The sequence below is a fragment of the Numenius arquata genome, chromosome 2 (assembly GCF_964106895.1).
Source record: "Numenius arquata chromosome 2, bNumArq3.hap1.1, whole genome shotgun sequence".
NCBI classification, from domain to species: domain Eukaryota; kingdom Metazoa; phylum Chordata; class Aves; order Charadriiformes; family Scolopacidae; genus Numenius; species Numenius arquata.
The window spans coordinates 65,308,786-65,322,084 of NC_133577.1; the positions used below are offsets into that span (position 1 = coordinate 65,308,786).

A 13,299-nucleotide genomic window follows, 5' to 3' on the forward strand; every position below is an offset into this window, starting at 1 on the left:
CTGGGAGCTCCAGGGCTGGTCTCCCAGCCGACCCAGTGCCTGGCCCTTGGCGAACCCCACCGCTGAGATGGCCGGGCGGCAGCCACCGGGGGCTCACGGGTGACCGGGGAGGCCTGAAACGAGGGGGCCGGCTGGACGGCGGCGCGGGGCCGAGCTGAAGCGGAGCTGCCATCCGCCCTTCAGTCCCCCTCCTCACGGGGGATGGCGGGGGGGGGGGGAAGGGGGACGACAAAGTCAACCCAGAGTGACAACGCAGCGCCCAGCCTCCGTGACGGGGCGGAAAGGGGAGGCGGCGACGGCCGCCGAGGGGGGTGACGGGCAGGGCGGGGAGGCCCGGCCGGCCCCGGCGGCGGGCAGCGGGGCGCCGCCACGGCGCGTCAACGGTTAACGGCGGGGCGCAGCGAATGGGCCGCGCTGTTGCCAGGGCGACGGCTCGGAGTGTTCCGGATCGTACCATTGCGCAAGCAGCGCGGGGGGGGAGACGGGGGGGAGGAGGAGAACGCGAGCCGGCGCCGCCAGGCCCGGCCCAGCGCCGCCTCCTCCCTCCTCCCCCCCCCCCTTGCCTCGCCTCGCCGCGCCTCCGCCTCCTCCCCCTCCCGCCCGGCCGGAGCGCGGCGCCGGGGCCCAGCAGCGAGCGGAGCGCGGCGGAGCGGAGCAGGCGGCCGGCGGCGGCCGAGGCCCGGAGCGGCGGAGTCGGTACCGGCGGCGGGGCGGGCCGGGCCGGGCCGGCGCGACCCCCAGCCCTCGCTGCCTTCTCGCCGCCGCCGCGGGATGCGGGCGGCCCGGGGCCGCGGGCTGTGAGCGGCGGCAGCGCGGAGACAAAGGGAGGCGGCGGGGCTCGGCGGCCGGCACCAGGGGACGGACCGCGGGGGCCGCCGCCGCCGCCGGGGCGCACCCGCCCGCCCGCCGGGAGGCGGCACGATGCGGCACGGGGCGGCGCGGCCGCAGCAGCGCGGCGGCAGCAGCGGCGCGGCCCGCCCGGCGCGGCGGTAGAGGAGGCGGCGGCGGCCGCAGGGCGCGGGGCCGGGCCGGGCCGGCGGTCGCGCAGCAGCGTCTCCCGCGGGCCGGGCCGCGCCGCCCGGGCCGGCGATGTGAGGGAGGCGGCGGCGGCGAGGAGGAGCGCGGCGCGGCACGGCGCGGAGCGGAAGGCGGGCGGGCCCCGAGCGGAAGCGGGCCGGGCCCGGCGGCGAGGAGGAGCGCGGCGCCGGCGGGGGCGGCCGGGGGCGGGCGTGCGATGGAAACGCACATCTCGTGCCTGTTCCCCGAGCTGCTGGCCATGATCTTCGGGTACCTGGAGGTGCGGGACAAGGGCCGGGCGGCGCAGGTGTGCACGGCCTGGCGGGACGCCGCCTACCACCGCTCGGTCTGGCGGGGCGTGGAGGCCAAGCTGCACCTGCGCCGCGCCAACCCCTCGCTCTTCCCCAGCCTGGCGGCGCGGGGCATCCGGCGGGTGCAGATCCTGTCGCTGCGGCGCAGCCTGAGCTACGTGATCCAGGGCATGGCGGACATCGAGAGCCTCAACCTCAGCGGCTGCTACAACCTCACCGACAACGGGCTGGGCCACGCCTTCGTGGCGGAGATCAGCTCCCTGCGCTCGCTCAACCTGAGCCTCTGCAAGCAGATCACGGACAGCAGCCTGGGCCGCATCGCCCAGTACCTCAAGGGCCTGGAGGTGCTGGAGCTGGGGGGCTGCAGCAACATCACCAACACCGGCCTCCTCCTCATCGCCTGGGGTCTCCAACGCCTCAAGAGCCTCAACCTGCGCTCCTGCCGGCACCTCTCCGACGTGGGCATCGGGCACCTGGCGGGCATGACACGCAGCGCGGCCGAGGGCTGCCTGGGCCTGGAGCAGCTTACGCTGCAGGACTGCCAGAAGCTCAGCGACCTCTCGCTCAAGCACCTGGCCCGTGGGCTGGGCCGCCTCCGCCAGCTCAACCTCAGCTTCTGCGGGGGCATCTCGGACGCGGGGCTGCTGCACCTGTCGCACATGAGCAGCCTGCGCAGCCTCAACCTGCGCTCCTGCGACAACATCAGCGACACGGGCATCATGCACCTGGCCATGGGCAGCCTGCGGCTGTCCGGCCTCGACGTCTCCTTCTGCGACAAGGTGGGGGACCAGAGCCTAGCCTATATCGCACAGGGCCTGGACGGGCTGCGCTCCCTCTCCCTCTGCTCCTGCCACATTAGCGACGAGGGCATCAACCGCATGGTGCGGCAGATGCACGGGCTCCGCACCCTCAACATCGGCCAGTGCGTCCGCATCACTGACAAGGGCCTGGAGCTCATTGCCGAACACCTCAGCCAGCTCACGGGCATCGATCTCTACGGCTGCACCCGCATTACCAAGCGGGGCTTGGAGCGCATCACCCAGCTGCCCTGCCTCAAGGTGCTCAACCTGGGACTTTGGGAAATGACTGAGAGTGAGAAGGTCAGGTGAGAGGAGGGGGGCATCCCGAGACCTCCATCTCCTCTGGAGGGACTCACTGACTGACTGACTGCTGCAATGGAGGAGAGAAAGAGAGAGAGGGGCACGCACAGAGCCATGCTAACCACGCACCGGGGCACCAGAGGGAGGAACATAGAGAAAGAGTATATCCTCAACCCTTCTGTGCTGCCTACCTACCCTTGCTCTGGAGGAGGAGGAAGGGAGGGCAGGAGGAGAGAAAGAAAGCACCTATCCCTTTTCCAGGTCATGCCTCCAGCTCCATGCTGGGGAGACAGAGCTCCCCCTTCCCCAATAGCATCCTTCCCTGCAGAAGAGGTAGAAGCCCACACTCTTATGCACTGGGGCTAGAGACACCCCTCTTTATCCCCACTCCCTGATTCCATCCCCTCATGCACTAAGGATGGATAAAGACAGACCCTTGTTCTGCCATGTATTCAGAATAGATTATTTTTGGTTTATATAAAGGAGAGTGGGAATGGAGATGGGAACAAACAATAACAACAGCAGAAAAGGCTTCCTAGCTACACTTATGTACCCGGCCACCCAGTCATCCTGGGCTGGGCACAGACACAGCTTTTGCTAAAATAACCATCCCACCTCTGCGCTTGCCCCTCCCCTGTCAACTGGGAATTGTGACAGAAATACTGCTCCCTAGGTACATTGATTTTTTTTTTTTTTTTTTTTAAAATCTGTTTTCAATCTCCAGTTCCATGTTATTCTCTGCTGTGGGTGGATACGACCTCCCACTATTCCAGTTCTCCACTGCACTGAGACTAGGGATAGCTGCAGCCTTTCCTTTTGTCAGTATGTTTCTGTGTCACCCTGCACTATGGTTAATGGGAAAGCCTAGGCATTCCATTCTTTCTCCCCATCTCTCTACTGGAGATGAAGATACCGTTTCCTCCTCCTGTCTCTGTGGGGACTGGACACAGACCCTCAGCCTCTTAAGCCTTCCCTGCACTGGGGGACACTGAGAGTTACCGAGACCTGTCTTCCCTTTCATCATTCTCTCTTTTTCTCCCCTCCTTCTTGGCAACAGGGATAGACATATCCAGCTACATATCCATTCCTCTTTGGTTGGGGGTGAGCGGGTAGAAGGGGTGGCTAGCCCCCCTCTACCCAGGGGACTTGAGGAAGAATCTCCAGCTTCATTTCTGCTTCATTTGAGATACTGTGACCTGTTTTTACTTTGAAATGCATAAAAAAAATTACTGCTACAAAAACAGCCTCTTACTCTCCCATCTATCCCTTGCTTACATCCTGTAACTGATCCCAGTTTTCCTCACTCATTCTCCTCTTTACAGTATTCATTTTCTTACATGGTTTTATTTTTAAAGACATTTGAAGTTGCTGTTCTTGTGGATTTTTAAGTACATTTTTTTTCTGCTGAATATATTCTATATATATAAATATATATATGATGTCTGGCTACCTCGTTTTAATTTGTTACCTTTTTTTTTTTCCTCCTCAAAAGCCCTGGAATTCTTACAGGAAAGAGATTTTGAGACTGAAACATTTTTGTGCCTAGACTGGAATAACACCCCTTGGGTTTGTTCTTTTTCTCCACGCCTCCCCCCCACCCCCCACCCCTTTTTTTTTTTTTTTAATTTTTGTTTTGTTTTTTAAGCTTACCCTGTTGTGTCCCACCTTCACATTCTGGTTGTGCCTCTCCCTCCCTCCTTTCCTCTTCACTGGGGACTGGGGACCCGAACTGTGCTTCTGCATTTTTACTCCTTTAGCACAAACGTGTAACGTGAGAATCCACTCTGAGGATTGGGCTACTGTTAACAGAAATGTGTAAAATGCAAGTTCATTTTTTTTTTTTTTTAAAAATATATATATATATATGCAAATGCCTTCCCCTCCCCTCCCAAATCACCTACAAAAGGTCACCATGAGAGGCTTCCTGCTTGTAGGTGGAGAGGAGCAGAGCTGGCCTGCAGGCCCTGAGGCTGCAATGTGAAGGGGAGGAGACTGAAGTTCATCTGTCTTATCTCTGTTCTGTCAATAAAATGGAGCTGGGTCTTTAGATTTTTTTTTTTTAATTATTATTTTAAAGAGGAAGAGTAAGTTTGGTTTTTGTTTTGTTTTTGTTTTTGTTGGTTTTTTTTTTAAAGGAATATATCGGCTTTTTTTTTTTTGCTCATCTGTTCAAAATCTCAAATCCTCCACAGTAACAGGCCAGACCACGGAGTTAACGCGAACCCAGAGACACCCCCCCCCCATATGGATTAATTGTACTGTTTGTGAATTTGTATAAAAAAAAAATAACAAAAGATCCTCTTAAAACATTTTATATTCTTACAGTAAAAGGTTAAACATATTTATATAATAAAAGAGGAAATATGAAGTATGTTTTTGAGAAAAAAAAAGCTGTATGTGTGTTGTCTGTGCTTCTTAAAGACAAGTATCTATCTACCTATCTCTCTCTGTGTTGGGTCGGTCAGTGTCAGTGTCCTGTGTGGCTCGTGCCTGGGGCTTGGGGCTGCTCGCTCTTGTTCCAGTGAGTGGTGGAGGAGGAGGAGGAGGAAGGAAGAAAGAAAGAAAGAAAGCCTGGTGCCTCCTGCGCAGGATGTTGAGTAACATCATCGTTGAAGAGTTTGTAAGGAAGGGGTTTGGTAGGACCAGCCTTGTCTGCGAGGGCACTGGCATCATCCGTGGGGAGAAAGCGGGTTCGGCTGCCCAGGGGTGTGAGGTGTCAGCTGGGTTTGAGGTTAGACAAACCAAAAGTGCTGAAGCGCTCGCTAGCAAGTGCATCGAGTATTCAAGTGGTAGAGGAAGACATTTGGGAGGGAGGGCAGAAGGGCTGTGGTTCTTAAATTTTGAAAGCTCCAGGTAGACAATAGAGGGGTTTTTTTTGTGACTTAGTTAAATTGAGGCTCACCCTGGGTGGACGACTCATCAAATAAAAACATTTCCTAGCAGTGACAGCCACCAAAACCTCTGCCCTTGCTGGCGCACAAGGACCTGGGACATCCAAAATGTCTTGGTTGATTTCCATTGCCCAGGCAAAGATTAAAAAGGAAGTAAAGTGGGAAAGTGTTAAAAAAAAAAGAAAAGTTTGACTAATCTAAGGTGTCCTTTGTCCTACACCATAATCTTTCTCCTCAACGTATGACTTTTAACCCGAAGGGGTCCCTTTTTAGCCTTCCACGGTGTGGGTTTTGTGGGGTTTTTTTTGTCACTGGCAATGGAGCTTAAGCGGTGTTTACAGGGCAGCGACAAAGCTGGTGTCCCCCCTTTTCTTCCCCCGCCCCTCGCCCGGCTGCGGGGCTCCCTCGCCCCGCTGCCCCCTTCCTGCCTCCAAGGAGGGGGAATGCGAAATGGTGGAAGAAGCCGGGAGCCATTGTTCAGGAAAGTTAAAAGAGGAGCTGTCCTTGCTTGCTTGCTCAGTCATGCATACTCAATCCAGCCGGGCCCGGGTCCCTATGGAAAGGAGGAGGGCGATTCTTCCCCTCTTTTTAACATTCCTCTCCAGGCCTGGCTTGTATTTAAGCTGCTTTCCTCCGCGCCGAGGAGGGAGGGAGGGATGGGGGGGGGGGATGGTCTGAAGTTCCTGGACATTTGCATTTTAAGCACTTCCAGCGCTGAGCTGGCCACTTTGTTCCCCCCCTTCCCTTCCCTGCGCTACCCAGCTCCAGCAGCCCTCGCTGGGCTGCTGCTGCTCCAGGTGGGTCGGATGCCCTGCCGAAGGAGGTTCCCTCCCAGCCTGGGTGCTGAGCTTCTGCCTCCACAGGTATTTTTGGTTCAGGCTGGATTTCTTTGTTGCCAGCTCGAGCCCCCTCACCCCTTTCATATCATTTCAAAGGGAAAAATAGAACCCAACTCTACCCCTCTTAAAAAACCCACACTCTCTCCTCCACATCCTAAGGACCTGGACCGTCTCAAGGTTTGGACTTTGGGGTGCGTGTTGTTTACCTCCCCCCCCCTCTTCTTTCCAAGGCTTCCAAGCTTTCTGCCGGGAGCCCATCACAAAAGCTGCATTGTTCGCCGTAGGGAAAGCCACCACAATTGGATCTAATTGAGCCTGACACTATATCCATCTTCCTTTCCTAGGAGGGAGGTGTGGGGTCTGTCCTTCCTGCGTTAAAAGTTTACAGTAACTTCTTGACCAAAAAAGAGGATGTATGTATGAACGTTATAAACAATGAGAATTCCAGATCAGGTTCCCATTACCACTGAAAATGTAAATGTTCCTGGGGTAGGCAGCAGTTCCAGCCAGGGACAGGGAATGATACATCTCTCATAAGAGAGGTATGGTTAGAGGTACGGCCTAGGAACAATCCTGCTCCTGCTGGATTTGAATGAAAATGGCATCTCCTTATTAAGCCCCATGTTCACATGGATAATAGTGGGCATCTATGTCTAAATATAATGCATGTGCTCATAGGTTCCGTAATCAGAACTAGAACGGGATTTTTTTTCCTAAAAAACCCCCAAACTTCCTCTCCAAACTTAAAAAAAAAAAAAAAACAACCCAAAAACAAAGCCAAAAACACTGCCCACATGGCCCGCCATGCTCTTTAAGGGGAACCCAGGCCTAAGGAAACTGCCGAAACCAAAGTCTCCCTGAAGCCCAGCAGTCAGACACTCTGGGCTGTTTCCATAGACGGAGCAAGTGCCCCTCATGCCGCCTTCTCATGCCCCGGTATGACAGCACCTCCTCAGGCACAGAGGCAGTCCTCATTGTCCAGCGAGGCCAGGGCTGGGGGAACGCATGTGTTTACTAGTAAAGAGAAGGGTTCCTTAAAATAAATAATCCACTGCCAACAACCATAGAACAATTACCACATGACTCCTCAGGGTAACAAGGAAACTTAATTTTTACTCTCCAGCCGCTCTTGAATTTTTGAACATGACTCAGTTGGCAACTGGGGTAGAAAACCATAAAAAAAACAACCACCACCACCACCACTACTTGGAAGCGAGCTGGAAGTCTCCCATCGGTGTCAGCGAGCCTGCCGTGACCCAGCGGTGGCTTTGCTGCCAGCCTTTGCCGCTGCGCCCAGCAGAAGTGCTCCCAGCCCACCCAGCTGTGCCAGTTGGGGCAGCAGGGTCCCTTGCCTACAGGAGCACAAGGCAGGGGATGGAGGATGGAGGATTAACAAGGGACCCGCTTTGGAGCAGAGAGGCCACACTTGAGAGGTGGTGGCAGAAAGCCAAGCAGAGCAGGAGCAACACAAGGTGGGGGATGAAGGGACCGGGCAGGAGAGGAGGTGGCCAGGGACCAAAGAACAGTGGTGGCGGATGCCATCTCACAAGCTGCACTTAAGTCCTTGCATGCACGGGGGTCCCCGGCCTGCTGTGGCAGCTGCTCCCTGGGATGGAGCCGGTGGCTGGCTCCTCGCCCCAGGAGATGGGGAGGAAAAGGGAGCTCCACCTGGGTCCTACTACCCTTGGACTAGCATATGGGAGGTCTGTGCATGACAGATTTATACATTATGTACCTTCCCACTCCACGCTGCGGGTTCGGCTGAATCAGTTTGTCGTGGTGATTCTGGGGTCCTTTGTTTGCCTGTTAATAAATAACGGGGTCACGGGGCAGCTGTCACACAAAGCACCCGGGGCCTGTGCTAGGACGAGAGGTGATCTCCGTGCTAGACAGTACAGAGCTTACTACTGAACCTACCCTTTGGTGGTCAGAGAAGAGTTAAAACAACAGCTGGGTGGCCAAGACACCCAAAGTTTTTGGAACAAAAGCTGGAAGTTAGTACAGGCTGCCATTAACAGCTCCAGGGTAGGTGTCCCTCAGATCTGGCAGCCTCACTATGTACGTACGCAGGATGCTTCTAGCAAAGTGGACCCTTTTTTGTTTTCTTTATTGTTTTTTTGCCCTCCTCTACCTTAAATCCCACTCTTTTAGCCAGCAGCCCTGGCCTTTCGTGCCTTTTGGGGAGGAAAAAGCTAATCGATAAACTCAACCGGGTGGTGCAGGCTGGATGTGAGTGGGGACCCCTCAGGACATCAGGGAGGCCCCACGCCAGAGCTGCTGGCTGGGCTGCACGACGTTCCCCACCGCAGCCAGCCAGCAACGCCGGCCCGCTCAATTCCCCAGCCCCAAAGCTGCACGGAAGAAAAGAGCTGGAGAGGGTTCATCAGGCTCCTGTGCCAGAACTTAGTCTCCAGCCACGTTTGGCAGGGACACTAGTGCTTCTCCCCCTTCTTTAATTAAATCTACCAAATGGATTGGCTCAATGGCAGCCCAACCTGAAACAGCACCGTGGAGATTTCGAAAGATTCAAATCTGATCTGTCCTTACGACAGAAAAACGAAAGGAAATGGGATTTTCCTAAAAGATTTCCTAAAATCTGGGGCGTGTTTTGGAAAGGGTATCAAAAGTTTAATACCAGGGCCTGGACACATGCCCTGAGAAAGTATTTCCACATGAGAGGGTTACTGAGACATAAACCAAACTCCCCTTCTGCTTACAGAAACCAACTCGGATCTAGAAATAGGCAACTCCTCCTAGTTATTTTGCTTCCTTTCAGTCTTGTCTCTCTGGACACCGTTTAGTGATCTGAAGATGAAGCAGTTTACTCTTCCAGCTTTAAAAAAAAAACAAAACAAAAAAACCCCACAAATTTTATTTGAGGTTCATCCTCTTCTTTCTTCTCCTTCCCCTCTTTCTCCCTTGACATGTCCCAGCTTTACAACCGCTGGGCAACTGAAAGGGCCTGGCAGGTTGGCACCAAAGGGGCACAGACAGCACCACACAGACACCGATCGCGGCTTTGTGGCCAGCAGCCTCTCTCCTTGTTCACTGAGCTAAAATACCAAGCACCCAGTACCAATAAAACCCCACCATTATCTCATTTCACGACAGCCACAGTTGCATGCCCAGCACCCCAGCTTCAGTGTGAAGCACGTGCATCCTTCAGCACTATAAACTCCTCTTTGCTGCATAAGGAGAAGTCCTGTAAGGCTGCTTGTGCCCCAAACAAGCTGGCTTCCTATAATCCTCCAGGCTTGTGGAGCAACCTGGGATGCAACACCTGCCTCTCAGCTCCGGCAAATCTCCAGCCGCTTGGTCAAATGCTCTACGCCAGAGGTGATGGGGACAACGAGATCCTTCAGGCCAACTCATCTCCCAAAACGCCCAGTAAAACCAGACGGGGACAACGTGGTGGGACAGAAAGGTGACCACTGCCTAGGATGCTGGTGGGGTTTCGGCGCTGGTGTGGGCTGGGTGAAGCATTCTCATCCCCATCCCTTATCTGCATCCCCTACCTCCATCCCCATCCCCTATTTGGAGCCGCACAGCCACCGGCACCCCCAAGATTTCTCCCCTCCCCATCTCGCAGCACCTCGGGGACCCGCCGGCTCCCCCCGCCGCCGCTCTCCGCCTGCAGGGGCCGCGGCGTTCCGCCAGGCGGCAGCATTGCCCGCCGAGTGCCGCCGCCCGCCCGGTACCGGGTCAACCTGCCGCCCACCCCCGCGGAGCTCCGCTGGGGCCCGTACGGCTCCCCGGGGATGGGCGGCGGGTTGACCCATGCCAGGCCAAGACTCCCCACCGCATCCTCCCCATCACCGCACCGCATTAATTCAACCTCACGTTAATTAATTAAAATTCATTAATTCTCACGGGGCTGACATCCCCAGCAGGGTACGTGTGACGCTCGGGGGTCACCTGGAGCAGGGTAAGAAATTGGGTGGGCAAAGAGGGCACCGTCTGGCAGCCTCGGGCCACCTCTGCATCGGCACAAACCAGTGTGGGATGGCCGAGGTCGAAGCTACGCAGGGATGGTGAACTCTGTAGCTGCTCATCATCACCATCAGTACTTGACAGTGATGAAGGGTCACAGAATCATAGAATGGTTAGAGTTAGAAGGGACCTTAAAGATCACCAAGTTCCAACATCCCTGCCATGGGCAGGGACACCTCCACTATAGCAGTTTGCTCAAAGTCCCATCCAACCTGGCTCTGAAGACCTTCAGGGACGGCGCATCCACAGCTCCTCTGGGCAACCTGTTCCGGTGCCTTACCACCTTCACAGTAAAGAATTTCTTCCCAATATCTAATTAAAATTTACCCTCTTCCAGTACAAAATCATTACCTGAGGGTTTGCACCATAAACCAAAATGGGAAGCCACAGCTGGTGTAGCAGGACCACTGCTGGACCGCTGCTCGACGCACCCCATCATTGCATGAGACCTACATGCCTCAGCCTGAACCAGCTGCCTTCTAGAAAACACCAATCATAGATTTAGTACTTCTGCCTGAAGCCTGCATCTCTTGACATCTATAGCTTGACATTAAGAAAATTATTTTCTTGTCTAAGATTTTTTTTTTTTTAAACCATGCAAGCGTGAGAACGGTAACAGAGCAGAGTCAAACTTAAATGCTGGGATTATTTTAGTTCAGTTTTGTTGTGTACGGCTTTACTATGTTGTTGGCACGGTTACTCCGTGGGATACCTTACTCACTATGGAGGTATCTGGAGCTGGATGTGCATGTCCTTTTTAGCACCTAAACCTGAATTAGTTTTTTTTCCCCTTCACCTCTCGCACTGCTGCTACAGATCCAGTGATGGTGTCTTTTTCAGAAGCAGCTATACCAATAATTTACTTGAACTATTAATTAGCTTCTGTATAGCTCATTACATGCAGACATCTGAAAGGGAAGTATCATCACTAATGGGGGAAGAGAGGTGGAAGCAACTTGACTAAGGTTATGTCCAAAATCTGAGTGGCCAAACAGGGCATCGTGTCCACCTCTCCTGTCTCCAGTCCCAGTTTTCCAGCCTTGTGCAACTCCGGAGAGGGAAGATCAGGACAGAGAAACACTGTCCTGTGATGCAGAGGACATCTTCCTACTCTTCCCACACCAGGCTCTACCACCCAGAGCCCCCAGAAGCACTGTTGTACGAGTGTGGGCTGTGGAAGAGCTCCCAGCAGCAGGAACCACTCCAACAAACCATTGCGGCTTTTATTTCAGGCCACGGCGAGTCTCACCAAACAAATGCCGAGCTGACACAAAGCACCGCCTTGACAGCCCCGACGGCCGACATCCCGTCACAACAACAGGTAGGGCTCGGATTGCAGCTCTCCCAGCTGCTCTATCTACATCTTCACCCGGACTGTCCCTGCAGCGATGCTCAATGCTCAGGGACCACCCATGCAGATCAAAGGCCGGGGCAGGACACGGTCCTTAAGGCTGCAAATGCTATCGCCCCTCATAGTTTTCCTTCCCGAGAGGCACCTGTCCATTAGCAAAAACTCGCCCAGACCACACCAAAGACCAACCCAGCGGCGGCAACTTTTGGTTTCCAGACCACATGGCGCGAGGACTTGCACCAGGGCTGCCCACTCCTTTCCCCTCACCTGCTAGCTTCAGACACAGCGTGCTGGGGGGGATGTCAGGGGGACACGAGGGGGACATCATCTCCCTCCCCCCACCCCCCCCCCCCCACACCTGCCAGGGACTCAGCCAGACAGGGGGAGGCTGCATGTGAGCGGCCGGGTGTAACTTCCACCCTGTCCCTAGTGCCAAAAACAAGCATGTTAAAGCTAATCTACCCCTGTCTCAGCTCAACTGCTTTTCTGTGACTAAGCCCCTTATAATGGTTTTACTAAAATCCCCTTTTGATGGAAAAAATCCCAGCTGGAAGTTTCGGGCAGCGGCACAATGTGCAAGTCTGCGTGTCCCTTTCCCCGGCTTCACAAAAGCTTCTAATCGAGTGGAAAATTTGCTGGAGGCCAGAGGTTTAGGCCTGCAATTATTTTTTAAGGGATTACCAGGAGAGAATGGGGGTACTTACGACCCTCCCTCTCTTTGTGTTTTGCTCTGTGCCGCCTTCAGACAGACTCAGCCAGACACCTAAACCACCGCAGATGGATCCAGCGAAACCAGGGCTGGGCTGGGCTGGCACGCCTCCTCTCTGTCCTACAGGATGGACCCTAGCCTCCTGGTTAGAGGAGACCTGCTCCACCACTGTTGAATGAATAGAAACCCTTTTCCTCTAGCAACACTAGAAGTCTTTTTTTTTTTTTTTTTTTTTTTTTTTAAATAATTTAATAACAGCTTGAGAAAAAGCAACCAACTCCACTCCTGTGAGCCCCGCTGAACTGAAAAACCGAGGAGCGGGCAGAGACGTGGTCCACCACACAGGCTGGGCTTTGGCTCTGCAAAGCCATCGTGCCGGAGGTCTTGCACAAGTTACAAGCAGGAAGCTCCAAGAAAGACTTGGCACCGAAGAGGCGCATGCTGCAACAGCCAGCTCTTCAGGGCCTTGCTCCAAGGGTGGATCTCAGGGTCAGGGTCCTTGGTGCCTTCGCGGCCTCTGAGAAGAGTCAGACACCTCTGAGGCTTCAAAACAACTTCTTGCTGGGCATGGAGCCACTTATTGTCAAAACACTTAGCGTGGGCTGGCCAGAAGAGGAATGCCGCTGGCTCTCCTGCCTGAGGAGCTCCATACCTTGCTCAGAGCTACTGGGAACTGCCTGCGCTCACACGTGGCCCAAAATTAGGTGCTTCTCCTCTGCCATCAAATTGCCATGCTCCCACTTGCGTGCAAGCGAGACAGCCATGCCCGGAGGAAGCAGCAGCATGCCCTGCTTTGAACAGTAGCCTAAGGAAGTGGGAGCCCGGCTTTAATTCCTCCCTCCCTTCCTGGCACTTCAAACCTACCCCCTCCAGGAGAAGGCACTAACCGTAGGCCCTCAGGCGAGAGCCAGGAGAAAGGGCCACTCTTCACCACCCCCATATAAGCCACACTACATTGTGGATGATTATTCCAGATGTGGTGCAAGAAACAGAGTAGATGAAGGAAGCAACGGCTATAGGCCACGAGCGTTTACTCTGGGGGCCCATCTCCTTCCGAAACCTCTTGGCGTGTTGCATAAAGCAGCTGTTGG

General features: G+C 54.8%; 1 protein-coding gene across 1 annotated transcript; it reads left to right on the forward strand.

Moving 5' to 3' along the window:
- Nucleotides 1–1,234: 1,234 nt before the first annotated feature.
- FBXL14 (F-box and leucine rich repeat protein 14) lies at nucleotides 1,235–2,437 on the forward strand. The gene has a single exon (XM_074169088.1). The coding sequence runs from the start codon at nucleotides 1,235–1,237 to the stop codon at nucleotides 2,435–2,437; it is 1,203 nt and encodes a 400-aa protein (XP_074025189.1).
- Nucleotides 2,438–13,299: the final 10,862 nt, after the last annotated feature.